This window comes from Microcaecilia unicolor, chromosome 1 (assembly GCF_901765095.1).
Source record: "Microcaecilia unicolor chromosome 1, aMicUni1.1, whole genome shotgun sequence".
Classification (NCBI taxonomy): domain Eukaryota; kingdom Metazoa; phylum Chordata; class Amphibia; order Gymnophiona; family Siphonopidae; genus Microcaecilia; species Microcaecilia unicolor.
In genome coordinates, this window is record NC_044031.1 from 162086757 (window position 1) to 162101977 (window position 15221).

At 44.6% G+C, this 15221-nt stretch overlaps 1 protein-coding gene across 1 annotated transcript in view; it reads right to left on the reverse strand.

The window, feature by feature from the left end:
• The window catches only part of FAM126A (family with sequence similarity 126 member A), a 155955-nt gene that overhangs the window by 101265 nt on the left and 39469 nt on the right, over positions 1 to 15221 (reverse strand). The window contains 1 exon segment of the mRNA XM_030201783.1: positions 6014 to 6109. Within this exon segment, the coding sequence (XP_030057643.1) occupies positions 6014 to 6109 (96 nt within the window).

Sequence of the window (15221 nt, forward strand, 5' to 3'; positions counted from 1 at the left end):
GCTAGGCCGCAACCGGTTTCCGGGGCTAAGAGAGAGACGGGAACACGTCTCTCTCCAACGCGGAACGGAAAAAAACTAAGCGAGAACGGTCATGCACAGGCGGGAAGACGGCCGCGCATGCGCGGTGGCATGCCCTGCGTGCGGGACCGCCCGCAAAGTTTTCTTCCGATTGCTGGGGGCTGCCGTGGACGTCAACCCAGTCGTGAGATCAGCCTGCTTGTCCTCGGAGAAACAACCTTTTACAAATTTTACCAATTTCCCCTTCCCCTCTCTCATCTCCCCTATCTCTTCAATTTTCCCATTCTCCCCCACCATCTCAGCACACCCATTGTAACTCCTTCCCCAACCACATAATAACAGTTATTTCCAACGGTTAAAATGTTCTATCCTCAAAACCAGGTCCAGTGTTTGTATCCAACTCTGAAGTGTGGGGGCATCTCTATTTCCAATTCCCTGCTATTAAATCTCTGGCTGATTCCTTATTCCACCAGCCTTCTCCGCTCCATTCGTAATCTCCTTGGCATCAAGTTCAGAAGGCACACCTTGGGTTTTACCTGCATCCTTTCCCCCCCCCCCCCCCGCAATGTGCTTTCTTCCTCCATCCCTGCCCCCAAAACTACTTTAACACACACCAACCTCACCTTCTCCACACCCTCTCCAACATCTACCCAAGACTACCGGATAAACTCTTAGCATCTTCTCCAGCAAAATTGAAATCTATAAGGAATTTTATAAGCATAGTACACATTGAGTACCTCCCTACTGTTTCACAGATCCATTTCCACACTCCTCCTGAGATTTCCTCTGCTAAATCCTAACTTCAAAGCCCTCATTCAACTAAATTTAACAAAGTTCCTTCCCCAAGGAAATCATGGAACTTTATAGTTTCCTTCATTCTTTCAAAGCACCCCATAAGCTCTCAAGTTCTGTACCTCCATTCAATCCTGTCTATAATGCCTATTCCCTGCACCCTCATATAGTCCAGTACTTGCAGAATGGAACCTACCCTGTTTCCCCTAAAGTAAGACATCCCCCGAAAATAAGACCTAGTAGAGGTTTTCCTGAATGGTAGATATAAGGCCTCCCCCGAAAGTAAGACCTAGCAAATTTTTGTTTGAAAGCAGGGCCCCGAGAGCCGGACAAGGCCGCCCCCGGGCCACCACACCCCCTCACCCGAGGTCGCCGGGCCCCCCCCTCCACCCACCCTCCGTCGCTCCTGAACTAACCTTAAACACCTCCTTTCACCTTCGCAGTAAGCAGCAGCAGGGCAGACCTCTCCTTCCTTCTGTGCCCCGCCCTTGCGGACGTTACGACAGGCGAGGGCAGGACACGGAAGGAAGGAGTTGCCTGCCCTGCTGCTGCGAAGGTGAAAGGAGGCGTTTAAGGTTAGTTCCGGGAGCGACGGAGGGTGGGCAGGCCAACCCCGATGTTTCCCCGAAAAATAAGACAGCCCCTGAAAATAAGACCTAGCACATTTTGGGGGGCAAAAATTAATATAAGACAGTGTCTTATTTTCGGGGAAACACGGTATATTCTGCCTGCAAACCAAAAAACCGTAAAAAAACCAAAACCATCTTCTCACCCTTTGGCTAAAGCTATATGAACCTAACTGGGCCCATCCCTCGAAGACTCTTAATCTCATTTCTCACACACATAAAATGACTAGTAAACTAGTTGCACAACTCCCTCTTTCAACCCTTCCCCCCTTGATGCTCACAACAAATATTTAAGATCAAATTTACCCCACCAGGCCCAGGCTTCCATCCTCCCAGCTCCCAATCCAGCATGTTTCATCTGAGTCACTAGATAAATGATGAACATTTAGCAATGCTAACCCCCTGCCCTCCTTTCTGCAGTAAAATATCCTCTTAGCTACTCTGAGCCTCCTGTCCTCCTAAAGAAATTTGATAATATCTTTTTGCAATTTAGCCCAACCCCCCCCCCCCCGGAATAAATACAGGAGTCTAGGTAAAACTTATTTTGACTCCCGCTAACCTCCCCCACCAGGATAGATAACCTTCAAGCCACTGTTTTAAATGTCTGCAAACTATAAAAAAAAATTATGCTCAACCTATATTCCCAAATACCAAACCATACCCTTTGTCCATTTAAAAGGAAAGTGTGGCTGCAACTGTACCATTTCAGCCAAACATTTAACACATCTAATTTATCTAAATTGACTCAAAATCCTGTAACTTCTCAAACTCTCAGATCTCTCCCATAAAGATTGATGCCAAAGTGAATTATAAAATAAGATTATCTGCAAATAAAGTGAAGACACTTTCCTGTAGCAGGCATTCTCCGAGGACAGCAGGCCTTATACAGGTAATGCAGGTCTGCGCTGCCAATCAGTTTGTAACAAGCTTTAAAATAGGTCTTTTAGCACGAGACATGCTCCATTGTGCATGCGTGAGTGCCTTCCTGCCTACCGCAGGACCAGCAGTATGATATAAAGCATAATAAAAAGGAGACAACTCCAAGGGGAGGTGGGAGGGTATGTGAGAATATAAGGTTTGCTGTCCTTGGAGAATACCTGCTACAGGTAAGTATCTTCACTTTCAAGGACAAGCAGGCCTATAATTCTCACAGATGGGAATCCCTAGCTACCAGAAACAAAAAACAGCCAGTGGTCAATTGGCGAGGGCAAAAAAAGTAATTAACCTAAAACTATATATAGCCTGAGTAAGAGTGCTGCTTGGAACAGAACAAAACGGGACTAGGAGGGTAGAGCTGAACTCTAGACCCCAAATAAAATTCTGCACCACTGTCTGTCCAAATTGACAGTCACATCGGGTATCCTGCTCAAGGCAGTAATGAGATGTGAATGTGTGAGATGTGATTGTGTGGACTGCAGACCACATCGCAGCCTTGCAAATTTCTTCAACAGAGGCTGACCTCAAATGGGCTACCAATGCAGCCATGGCTCTGACATTGTGAGTCCTGAAAGAAGTGAAAGAAATGCAATCTGCCAGCCAACTGGAAATGTTGGAAATGGTGCATTTCCCAATGTCAACCCCCAGCTACTGGGATCAAAAGAAACAAAAAGCTGGATGGACCGTCTGTAGGGACTGGTCTGCTCCAAGTAAAAGGCCAATGCTTGCTTGCAGTCTAAGGTGTGAAGAGCGTTTTTGCCAGAATGGGCATGAGTTCGGGGAAAGAATGTTGATGAGACAATCAACTGGTTCAGATGGAACTCCGACACAAACTTAGATAGGAATTTCGGGTACGTGCGGAGGACTACACTGTTATGATGAAACTTCATAAAAGGCACTAAGGCCTGAAAATTATTGACCCTGGGAGCTGAAGTAATAGCCACCAAAAATATGACCTTCCAAGGTCACGTACTTCCGATGACAGGAATCAAGTGGCTCAAAAGGGGCTTTCAAAAGCACAGAAAAGTGCCAAGATCCTTCATTGAACTGGACAAAGATCTTTACTTGCACAGTGTAGATCAATCATATGTATGACCTGACACGGGCCGTGTATCGGCGCAAAGTGCCTGCCTCAGGAGTCTACATCAGAAATGGTAGAAATACGTATTATATAGCCATATCTAACAAACTAAAAAAATACATAAATGAAATTTATAAAATTATCAAAAATATACAAATGTATAATAGAATTAATATAGACACACAAACTATATGGCGAATACATAGAAATCAGTGATAGTCAATCACCAATGATATAACACCAAAACACTTGAACCACAGTGTTTGTAATTAAAACTCATTAGTGGATTACATGAGTGGTGAGACATGGAATGACGTGAATATGTGTGATGAAACATAGAAAACTAATCCACAGACCTAGAATACATTTTAAATATGTGAAAGTGAATGTGATATATTAATAAAAAATAAGGCTCACCATATATCTTCAAAGAATCCTTAAATTAAGATTGCCCGGCAAAGGTATAAGAATGAAAAATCCTTATCCTTAAGTGTGACATGATTATCATGAGCACATGTTCAAAAAAAAAAAAAAAAAAAAATCAATGAATAGATCAAAATAAAACTTTTTCAGAAAAGCAACATGGAGCATATGCTATGAATATATATATGAACCGAAACCAAAACGAATATAATCATCACTAAAAATCCAACTTCATGTACAAACACTGTGACGTAGTTTAAACGAGACCGAGGTACAACAAAATCCCACAGAGCAATCTCAAAATAATCTTAAACTTCTTGAGTTGCACCATAAATAAAAACATCCAACCCCCCCCCCCCCCATGACATACTAATACTATGCTTGCTAACAACTCATTAATGCAAATAATCACAGCTTTCTGGTTATCTTATATAAAACCAGTCCCAATAAACTGACTTATCATGCTTAGAAACATGGCTTAATGTTATGCTGTTTGTACTTAACAAGAATTAATTGTAATACTGCATCTTTCTCTTCAAGATTACAATCAATTTCAAGTTAAGTACAAATAGCAATTTGGAAGATCCTAAAACTACAAACCCATATTTGAATGTCTCACCTTTCTAGTGCCTCTCCTAAAAAGCAATAAAAATAGGTTAAGAACACAACTTATTTACAGTTTAAACCATAAGCTCTTTCAAAAGAAAACTGAAAGCATAATTAAATAGTCAAACTAAATTGCATTCAATTAAGTGGAAGATGAAATAATAAAATCAGGGCACGCAAACTATGAAGATTAGCTCATACACAATTCGTTCTATGCCATCTAAGAGACAGGAAGCAACATGACACTACCAGAGACAGGAATTATTAAAATGAAAAGATCAAGTGTGCACGCTGATAAATTCATGTGTTATATGACTGCAGCTCTCCTCTTTCAAAGAACACAGATGGTTTTAAACCTGTTTAAAAACTGCACCAAACTGTGAAATGCGCCGAATGTTGGCCTCTGTTCAAGGTCAACCTTAATAATGCAAATAGGCTCATAATCTAAAATGAACAGTTCTATCCTCACACAACACCAGCCATGAGAAACCACTATCAGGACCCATTATTGCCACTGCACAGCTATCACTATCCTTCCCCACCAAATACACACATAGGCTCAAAATGATTCTACAGCAAAAGACCAGAAAACCCAAATGTCATTGTGGATTATGAACAGAGGAGGTTCACTAGTATGTGTACTATTTTTTTCAAAGCAGTATAACCAATCCTGACAAAATCCTCTGCAATAGTACAGAACATTGTGCTAGACCAGAAGCACCACTGTTAACAGGGAAGCGATTCTTTTTTTGCCTTCGGCAATCAACTTTTAATTAAAAAAAAAAACCAAACCCACAACCCAGCTTCTGTTATTTCCTGTTAATATTTGTGGTTGAGAAACAGCCAGACTCATCAGCAGAAACAGTTAGGCACTTCCACTGTAAACAAGAAGCTCCACAGCACATTTTTACCACTCTCCTGTACTTTAATATCATCCTTGTATAGTGTTTTGAAACACAAATGTCCGCACACCTAGCCTACGTGAAAATTACAAGGTCTCAAGGATCTAAGTGGCACAAAACTGCAACATTTCTTGCTCCAGGCTCACTGGACTCTATCCCACAGAGATTTAGTCACGTGAACATTTCTTTAAACATCCATAAATGTCAAAGAGCCAAGGCCAAAATGAAAAAAAAACTTTATGTTGGGCAATGTTGCCCTGAGATGGCATTGCCCAACCAGACATTTCCAAATAAATCCTGTCAGTTAAAGGTAAATTATTTCAAAATTATACCCTACACAAAGACTATAAAGTCCAAAATAGGGGCTTTTATTTTGTTCATTAAAGGAAACCTGACCTGTACAAATGTAGAGAAAAGAGTTCTCGTTTTTGAAAATGATTAGGTGGCTTTAACTTGGCTGAAGATAACTCTTTCAAAAGTACGTGTACACTAAATCTTCTATGCCACACCCAAATAATCCATAGACTCAAAACAGAGAAATAAAAACGTTTAAATAAAAAACTGAATCCAAGCCACTAATAGTGGGATGTGCTGGTTTTTATTATATTATAATCACCACCACCACTTACCTTGAGCATATGTGGCACAAGGACTGTAGAGACACCAAGGGCAGATAGGATAAAGCAGCATTGTAACAAAGTAAAAGAAATGCCAACACGTCAAACCTAAAAAGAAAAAAACACGTATGTTTTAATGTTAAGACCCCAAATTAGTTTTCTGAAATAGCTGTAAAGAGGGCAATGTACAATCTCTCTCTATAATCACCTTGTGTGCTGCTTCCATGTTACCCAATAGAAAACCCACCACCTCCTCCTACTTTCACTTGCAATTTTGACTCTATGTAGAGCTCAATGCATCTTGCCTAAAAAACTTAATGCAGCCCCTGCTACCCCCTAACCTCACACCTCCAATTACAGTAGTAAGTTTTCAGAGCAAGCTACTCATACAGCCCCACATCCAACACAAGTACCACAGAAGGCTGGGTTTGTGCCAGGTATTTGTGACCTGGATTAACCACTGTTGGAAACAGGATACTGGGCTATATGGACCATTGATCTGACCCAGTATGGCTATTCTTATGGAGGCATCAAAACCACTGAGAGAACTGCAAGATGTTACAACTCTGAAACCACACACACTTCAAATCCTTCTCAGAAAATTAAGCAATAAAAGTTCCATTTTTAGCCTAATGTATGAGACATACCCTTTCTAAAGCCAGCCATACCAGGCTATGGAGGAGGGAAACAGGATTCAACCCCAAAGCTTCTTGTGACGTTGGTTGAATCAATTTGCTCTCCAGTGCCTCATACTAAGATCCTCATTTACAAACATGCACTGACAACACACATCAATTCAAATTTAGCAGGTAGTGAATAGACCTAAAGGAGAATGAGACTTGAGTTACTTAAGGTAAAATTATGTCTTACCTGATAATTTTCTTTCCTTTAACGCAGCAGATGAATCCAGGAACTAGTGGGTTAAGTCCGCCTACCAGCAGGTGGAGATAGAGATAAACAAACTAAAGGCAGTGATGCCAGACGGCCAGCTCCTTCTTCAGTTAGTATGTCATTCGTAAGCATTTGCCAAGGCCAAAAATATGAAACCAACAACAACCAGAAACCATCCTCACTATGAAAAACAAGAGAACCAATTAAGAACTTTGAAATAACTGCAACTTGATCCAGAAATCAAAATCCTTTCCGTGTTCCCATATGTGTCTGAACTCTGCAAAAGAGAACTCTACTACTACTACTAGACATTTCTACAGCGCTACTCTGAAGAAAAAAAAATTGCCACACTGCGCGGAAAGTGAAAAAAAACGTCAGCTGAACTAGGAAGGGATCTGGATTCATCTGCTGCGTTAAAGGAAAGAAAATTATCAGGTAAGACATAATTTTACCTTCCTTGACACTTGCAGCAGATAAATCCAGGAACTAGTGGGATGTACCAAAGCATTCCTTAAGTAGGGTGGGAAGCCGACGCTCTCCGCACCAACACTCCTGCCCCAAAACTCGCATCCTCCCGAGCAGACACGTCTAGCCTGTAATGCTTCACAAAAGTGTAACGGGACGCCCAAGTAGCCGCCCGACAAATCTCTTCCAGAGATAAGGCTGACGCCTCCGCCCAAGAAGCCGCCTGTGCCCGAGTAGAATGCTCCTTCAGAGCCACTGGAGACACCCGCCTCTGTAGCAGATATGCCGCTCCAATGGCTTCCCTAATCCAGCGAGCAATGGAAGCCTTAGAAGCCGCCTCACCTCTTTTCGATCCCGACAAGAGCACAAAGATGATCCAAGCGTCGAAACTCGTTAGAGATCTGCAAGTACCAAAACAAGGCTCTCCCCACGTCCAGAAAACATAGCGAGGCAAACTCCCCCAGATAATCCTCTCTTCAAAAAGACGGAAGATAAACCGCCTGATTGACATGAAAAGACGAAACCACGGCACCGTCCGGATCGACACCCCTGCTTCAGAAAACTGCAAAAAAAGAATCTCTGGAAAAAAAAGCCCTAATTTCAGAAATCCTCCTAGCCAAAGCAATGGCCACCAAAAACACTGTCTTAAGTGTTAGATCCTTCTCAGAAACCTTATTCAACGGCTCAAACGGAAATGCCACACCGGGCACGGCTGCCGCAAAGGAGGCCGCAGCCGAAGAGCCCCACGTAGGAAACGGACATCAGAGTGAGCTGCTAAAGAGGAACCGTCCAATTTGCCCCTAAAACAAGCTAGCACGGCCACCTGCACTCAAAAGGAATTATATGCCAATCCCTTTTGAAGATCATCCTGAAGGAACTCCAGAATAACCAGAATGTCTGCCCGAAAAGGCGATTCAGCACGCAATGCACACCACACCAAGAAAGCTTTCCACACTCATGTGTACGCTGCTGAAGTAGACTGCTTCCGTGCCCCCAAAAGAGTGGCAATGACTGGTCCTGAAAATCCCTTCTTCCTCAGCTGCCGCCGCTCAATAGCCAGGTCGTAAGACCAAAGCGGGAGGGATTTTCCATCTGTTCTGGCCCTTGATGCAGCAGATCGAGAGTCACCGGAAGTCACAACGGTGGCTCTGAGAATGCTCGAATGAGATCCGCATACCACGGCCGTCAGGGCCAGTCTGGGGCCACGCGACTGACCCCCGATGCGGCAAAGAACTCTCCCTATCAGAGGCCCTTCTTATCCTGTTCCTTTGCTCTTCCTACTGTATTGTAACTGTACCTGACTTCACTATGCACTGTATTGTATTTATTTATATTTCAACGTTTTTATTGATGACACTTCAATAAAATATAGCCCATTAACCATTTGTACACAGCCTCAAAGATATAAATGTTCACAGAGAAATTTTTTTTTGTTAACTTCCCAGATCGCCATCAACTTTTTCACATTTTATCCCCATCCCCCCTCTCTAATGTTATGGATGACCCTATGCCATTTACACATTGTTTTAGTAGTGACTGTACAGGGAATTCTCCTATTCAGTGTTGACATAACATTTAAATATTCAAGATTTCCTGCCGTCAATACAAGTTGTTCCATACAGTCATCAATCATTTAGTTATTATACCCCTCTTCTCGCTGTTTTATGGACAGCATGTAAGTCATAATCCCTATTAAACTGTGACCTATATGGTCTTCAAACCTTTATATAGTAAAACTGCTTCAAACTTAAAACTAATCAGGCAGGTATTCTATCAGCCAATTTATCACCAGTCTGTACCTCTTTAATGTTTCTACCTGTATTCCAGGAGATTACACACACTTTATGGGCATACATCAGCTTTTGGTCTTAAGTGTGAAAGACAAAGATTTTTGGCCGTATTGAACATGGTACACAACTTGCATCTTAGTTTTTTTTTTTTTTTCACCTTCCAATTAAACCAACGCTCAAAGGAACTTTTTACAGCAAATTAGTAAGCGAACACTCCTTATAATCCTTTCTCCCTACCCCCCTCATCCCCCTCCTCTCTCCCTCCTTGTTTCCCATCGGACGTGTGCATGTAGAAGTAAGGTCATAAATGTGTATCTTTGCCTGCTTCCCGTTCATAACGTGTTAAGTACAAGGCTCCGTCCTCTGAGTTAATGTGTCTAACACTGTCCCTCAAAGTTTTAGAAAACGTGCCTTATGGCGGCATGAACCTTTTGCCTCTCTTGCTTCCCATGTCATCAGTTGGTGTGTCTGGTTGCGCCAATGTCAATATTCAGGAGGCTTATCTGAAGTCCAAGATTGTAATATGCATTTTCTCGCCACCAAACACAGCTTACGACATAAAAGTGTTTCATCTGCGGTTAGGCCCCAAAATGCGCCTGGGTAGTCCAGTATCAATTGCAGGGGTGTACCCACTATTCTACGTGATATTAGTGAAGTCAAATAATTTACTACCTTCCGCCAGTAGCTCTGAATCATTGTACATTCCCAAAATGCATGGTAAGAAGTGTTCTCCACAAGATTACATTTCAAGCATTTTGGTGTAAGAGTCCCCCCTATTCGGGACAGTTGAACTTGGATGATATAGGCTCTGTGTAACACCCTGAATGCACATTCCCTGTAATTGGCTCCACTTATTAGTCTGGGAATACTTTTAATATAGGCTTCAACATCCCAGTTAGATAAATCTGCTCCCGTATCTGCCTCCCACCGCCGACGGAGCTGAGTCAACCCCACCCACGGTGTCAGGGTCCACAGCTTCTTCTGAAGCTGCGAGATTGATGGGGCTTCATCTGAGATATCAAAAAATTTCTGAATTTTCTCGCCTAATTGAAGTTTAAGCGCTTCCCTATCCAAGGATTGAATATAATGCTTCATCTGACCATAACTAAAAATGTGCCCCCATTCTCCCTCTAGTGTGAGTTGTTCTAGAGTTTTTAATTTCCCTTCCCCATCTAAAATCGTCTTCAAACATACAAAACCTTTTTCCTTCCATTGTATAAAGACCGGATTTTCCAACCCTGGTGGGAACATCGGATTTTCCCTTATAGACAACAATTCTGATACATTCGGGTTACCCCCCAGCTTCCTCGCCAAACCTCTCCAAGCTGCTCGTAAAGGTAACAAAAAGTATACAATGTTTCAACGTCTGTGGCAGTGAAATGTTTTCTGTATGCAGTAGGGTGATTAAGTTATAAGGACTAAAGTAAGCTTTCTCCAACTCTAGAGGAGAACGTATGTGCAAAGAAAAAACCCAATCTCTCACCACCCGCAATAAGCTAGCATGGTTATAATCTTGTAAATTAGGGAGACCCAGTCCCCCTTGCTGCCAGGCCCCCAGCAAAAAGTGCAGCTTGAGCTTAGGTTTCTTTCTTGCCCAACAGAACCGCCCCACTAACTGATAGAATCGTTTAATGTCTTTTTGGAGTAATTTCAACGGCAAAACCTTCAGGACATATAACCACCTGGGCAGAATTACCATTCAAATAAGGCTAACCCGGCCTATCAATGGCACAGGTAATGCCCTCCAGGTTTCCAGCTGTTCAGTTTGACTGAGCAACCAAGTGACATTCAACTTGTATATATCCTCCATCTGAGCCGTCAAAAGGACCCCCATGTATCGAAACGAGCCATCTGCCCATCTCAAAGGGAAATCTTTGTTCCAAAGAAATCAGGTAGTCAAAGGAATAGCCAAAGCCTCCGACTTTTCTAAATTAAGCTGAAATCCGGAGTAATCTCCAAATTCTGCAAAAACTTCTAGAAGATCTGCAAGGGAATTGCGAGGGTTAGTAAGAGTCATTAACAAATCATCGGCAAATGCCGCAATTTTAAACTCTGCCTTCCCAATCGATATTCCTCTAATAGTCTTACTAGAAATTATATCTCGGATTAAAGGATCTAAATAAAGAGCAAAGAGTAACGGTGACAGTGGGCATCCTTGTCTGGTTCCCCGATTAATCTCAGAAGTCTCCAACCACATTCCATTTACCAAGACCCCTGCTGAGAAGAGGTATACAAGGCTTGAATTGCTTGCACGAACCAGCCAATGAATCCATATTTAGTTAGAACAGAAAATAAAAAGGGCCATTCTACACGATCGAACGCCTTTTCGGCTTCGAAGCTGATCAATGATGCTTGTTCCGCAGAGCTCCTTAATGTATCCAATGCCATCAAGATACTACGCAAGTTTTTAGTAACCGAACGGCCATGAACAAATCCCACTTGTGCCTCATGAACGAGGTTTGGCAATACCCTTCCTAATCTGTTAGCCAATATTTTTGCGATCAATTTTACCTCAAAATTTAACAGGGATATGGGTCGGTAAGATGTACTGTATTTAATAGTTCACTGTAAGCCGCTTTGGGGCTGCAAAACTGTGGCAAAAGGCGGGGCATAAATGGCCTAAAATAAATAAATATAGAAGCTGTTGTTCCGGCCATGGCTGGAGAACAGCGCCCAATCCTGTGGATCCTCGCTGCCGTTTGCAGCTGAAGAATTGGGGAACTTTGGCATTGCAAGCCATGGCCATGAGATCCATTACTGGTCTTCCTCAACCTTGACAGATCAGCCGAAAAGCCGAGTCCGACAGCGTCCATTCCGCTGCGTCCAAAAGAGTGCAGCTGAGAAAATCTGCTTGAACATTGTCTAGACCCGCAATGTGTGCTGCCGACAGACTCTGAACATGTGCTTCCGCCCATACTAAAAGATGAGATGCTTCCACTGCCAAGGGAAGACTGCGAGTGCCCCCTGCCGATTGATGTAGGCCACCGTCGTGGTGTTGTCCGAGAATACACGAACTGCCTGCCCCTGCAGAAGGTCCTGAAAACTCCGCAGTGCATTCACGACTGCTCGCAACTCCAGATGATTTATCGGCCAAGTCGCTTCGAGAGGGGGTCCACGATCCCTGGGCTACTCGAAGACAATGGGCTCCCCAGCCCGCAAGGCTGGCATCCGTCACAACTACCACCCAATTGGGAGACGCCAGAGAAACACCCTTCTGCAAACTGGCTAACTGGAGCCACCACGCGAGACTGTCCCTGGCCCGGCTCGACCAAGGAAGGTGTCATTGATAATCCAGTGACGTCGGCGACCATCTGCTCAAAAGGAAATTCTGAAGAGGCCGCATGTGAGCCCATGGAATGACCTCCAAGGTCACCATCATGGAACCGAGGAGCTGAACATAGTCCCACACTCGGGGAGCACAACAACTCAATAAGGTCTGTACCTGAGAAAGCAATTTGATCCTTCGCCCCTCGGGGAGAAACACCTTCCCCCGCTTCATATCGAATTGCACTCCAAGATACTCCAGACTGAGTAGGAACCAGGTGACTCTTGTCCATATTGACCACCCAACCTAAAGGATTGCAACACTGCAATCACTCGGTCGGTGACCACTCCTCTGCTGTCGTCGCCCGAATCAGTCAGTCATTGAGATATGGATGCACTCGAATCCCCTCCTTCCGCAGGAACGCCACCACCATGACCTTGGAAAAAGAGCGTGGAAGTGTGGCCATTCCGAAAGGAAGAGCCCGAAACTGGAAGTGCTGACCCAGCACCACAAATATGAGAAATCTCTGATGGGGCTGTCAAATTGGAATGTGCAGGTAAGCTTCCCTCAAATAGAGAGCCGTCAAAAATTCACCTGGCTGAACAGCAGCAATAACTGCCCTTAATGTCTCCATGTGGAAGTGACGAATCCGCAAAAACTGATTTACTTTTCTGAGATCTAGAATAGGCCAAAAAGCCTCTCCCTTCTTTGGAACCACAAAGAAGATGGAGCACTGACCTGTGCGCCTTTCGAGAAGAGGAACAGGCACGATAGCCCCTATCCTTAGCAGGTCTCGCAAACATTGCAGAACCGCTGTCCTCTTGGCTCGCAATACACAGCGGGACGGGAGAGAAGAATTCTAGCTTGTAAACTTCTCGCACCACATCGAGGACCCACTGGTCCGAAGTAATTCTGGCCCACTCTGGAAGAAACAGAGAAAGCCGACCACCGATCTGCTCTCCTCCCGAGTGGACCTGCGCCCCATCATCAGGAGGCCCGAGAAGGAGCCCCCTGACGAGAGGGGGGTCCAGCCGGACGCTTCTCGTTGTGAAAGGAAGAACACTGCCCAAAACGAGGACGCTGAAAGTCTGCGTTGGACCGTCCCAGGCGATACAGTTGCGTTTCTCTGAAACATGACCTCGAGGTTCCCTGCCTGGAAGTAGACTTGGGTCTATCCTCCAGAAGACGCTGAGATCTGGAATCCCCCAAATCTTTAACAATCTTTTCTAGGTCTTCCCCAAAAAAGCAATTTCCCTTGGAAAGGCAATTTAATGAGCCATTGCTTAGAGGCCATATCTGTGGCCCAATGACTGAGCCACAGAAGATACCGAGAGGAAACGGTCAAGGCCATGAGTTTGGCCGAAGCACGGAACAAATCATACAAGGCATCTGCCAAGTAAGCCAGCCCAATATCCATCAGCGACATCTGAGGAGTTCCCGGCATATCAGACTTCGAAATCGAATCCATGACAGAATGTAGCCAACTGAGACAAGCTCTAGCTGCATAAGAACTACAAACAGAAGCTTGAAGTGTCAAAGTGGCCACCTCAAAGGCACGTTTTAAAGAGGCCTCTAGCCATCTGTCTTGCATATCCTTAAGTGCCACACCACCTGCCACTGGAAGAGTAGTCTTCTTAGTGACCGCCGTCAACAGGGCACCCACTCTAGGGAGAGCAAACTGCTCTAAACGGTCCACTGAAACCGGGTACAGCCTGGCCATAGCCCTGGCCACTTTCAGACCCCTACCCGGATCCACCCACTAGGCCGAAATCAACTCTTCAATAGCTTTATGTACCAAAAAGGCCTTAGAAGTTCGTCTGGTACTAGCCATCTTGGGGTTGACCGCCTGAGAAGCTGCAACCTCAGGGTCCTCTATATTCAGGGCTTCCAGCGCGCCTGAGAGATAAAGGAGGACAATTCCTCCTTACGTAAAATCCTCACAGCGGAAGAGTCCTCCGGTTGGTCAGCGAGGACACCGTCCTCCATGTCCACTACCCCCGTCTGCTCAGAGAGAGCCACCACGGAGGAAGCTGCAGGCGACCGTATGCAGGACCCCTCCTCAGACCTCAAAGAAAGCCTAGGCTTTTTAAGGGAGGAGAAATCCTCTGGGGGAAAACCCCAAATCTCTTGGTTACCCCCAGACCCCTTGAGAGAATCAAAGGCCAAAGCTGTTGCAGCTGCGTGAGAGGGGGGGGGCAAGGCCCTTTTCAACAAAAACACTTGGAGTAGCAAAATAAACTCTGGGGAAAACCCCTCCCCCACAACGGAGTTGGTCACAGCCATGGCACCTGCATCACCACCCACAGTGCCTGACGGCCCCCTGATCCCCTACCAGCAGATAAGAAGCTTTGCCCAAAACCGCTACCACAGCCGGCTCCGCGACCGATCGCAAAATGGCATGAGAATTGCCAGGCTCCGGGCGGGAAAGCACACTCTCGGGGGGGGGGGGGGGGCACCTCTCTGTCGAGTCCCGCCAAATCAGCACACCCCGCACTGCAAAGACCCACCGCCAAACGCTGTTTCCCGCATCTAGGTCCGGACTTACATGACAGTCACCCGACTGATCTGTCAGTGTTAAGCCTCGAGCCACTGTCCATTTTCATGGATGTATTTCTGAGGTTGTTTATCAGTAAAGTTACATCATATGTAAGGGACTCCTCACATATGATCAATCTTTTGAATGATTTTGATGGTGACTTGGATGATCTTACCTTGGTTACTTTTGATATTGAAGCTTTACATGGGAAAATTAGGTTCTTACCTTGGTAATTTTCTTTCCTTTAGTCATAGCAGATGAAGCCATTACTTA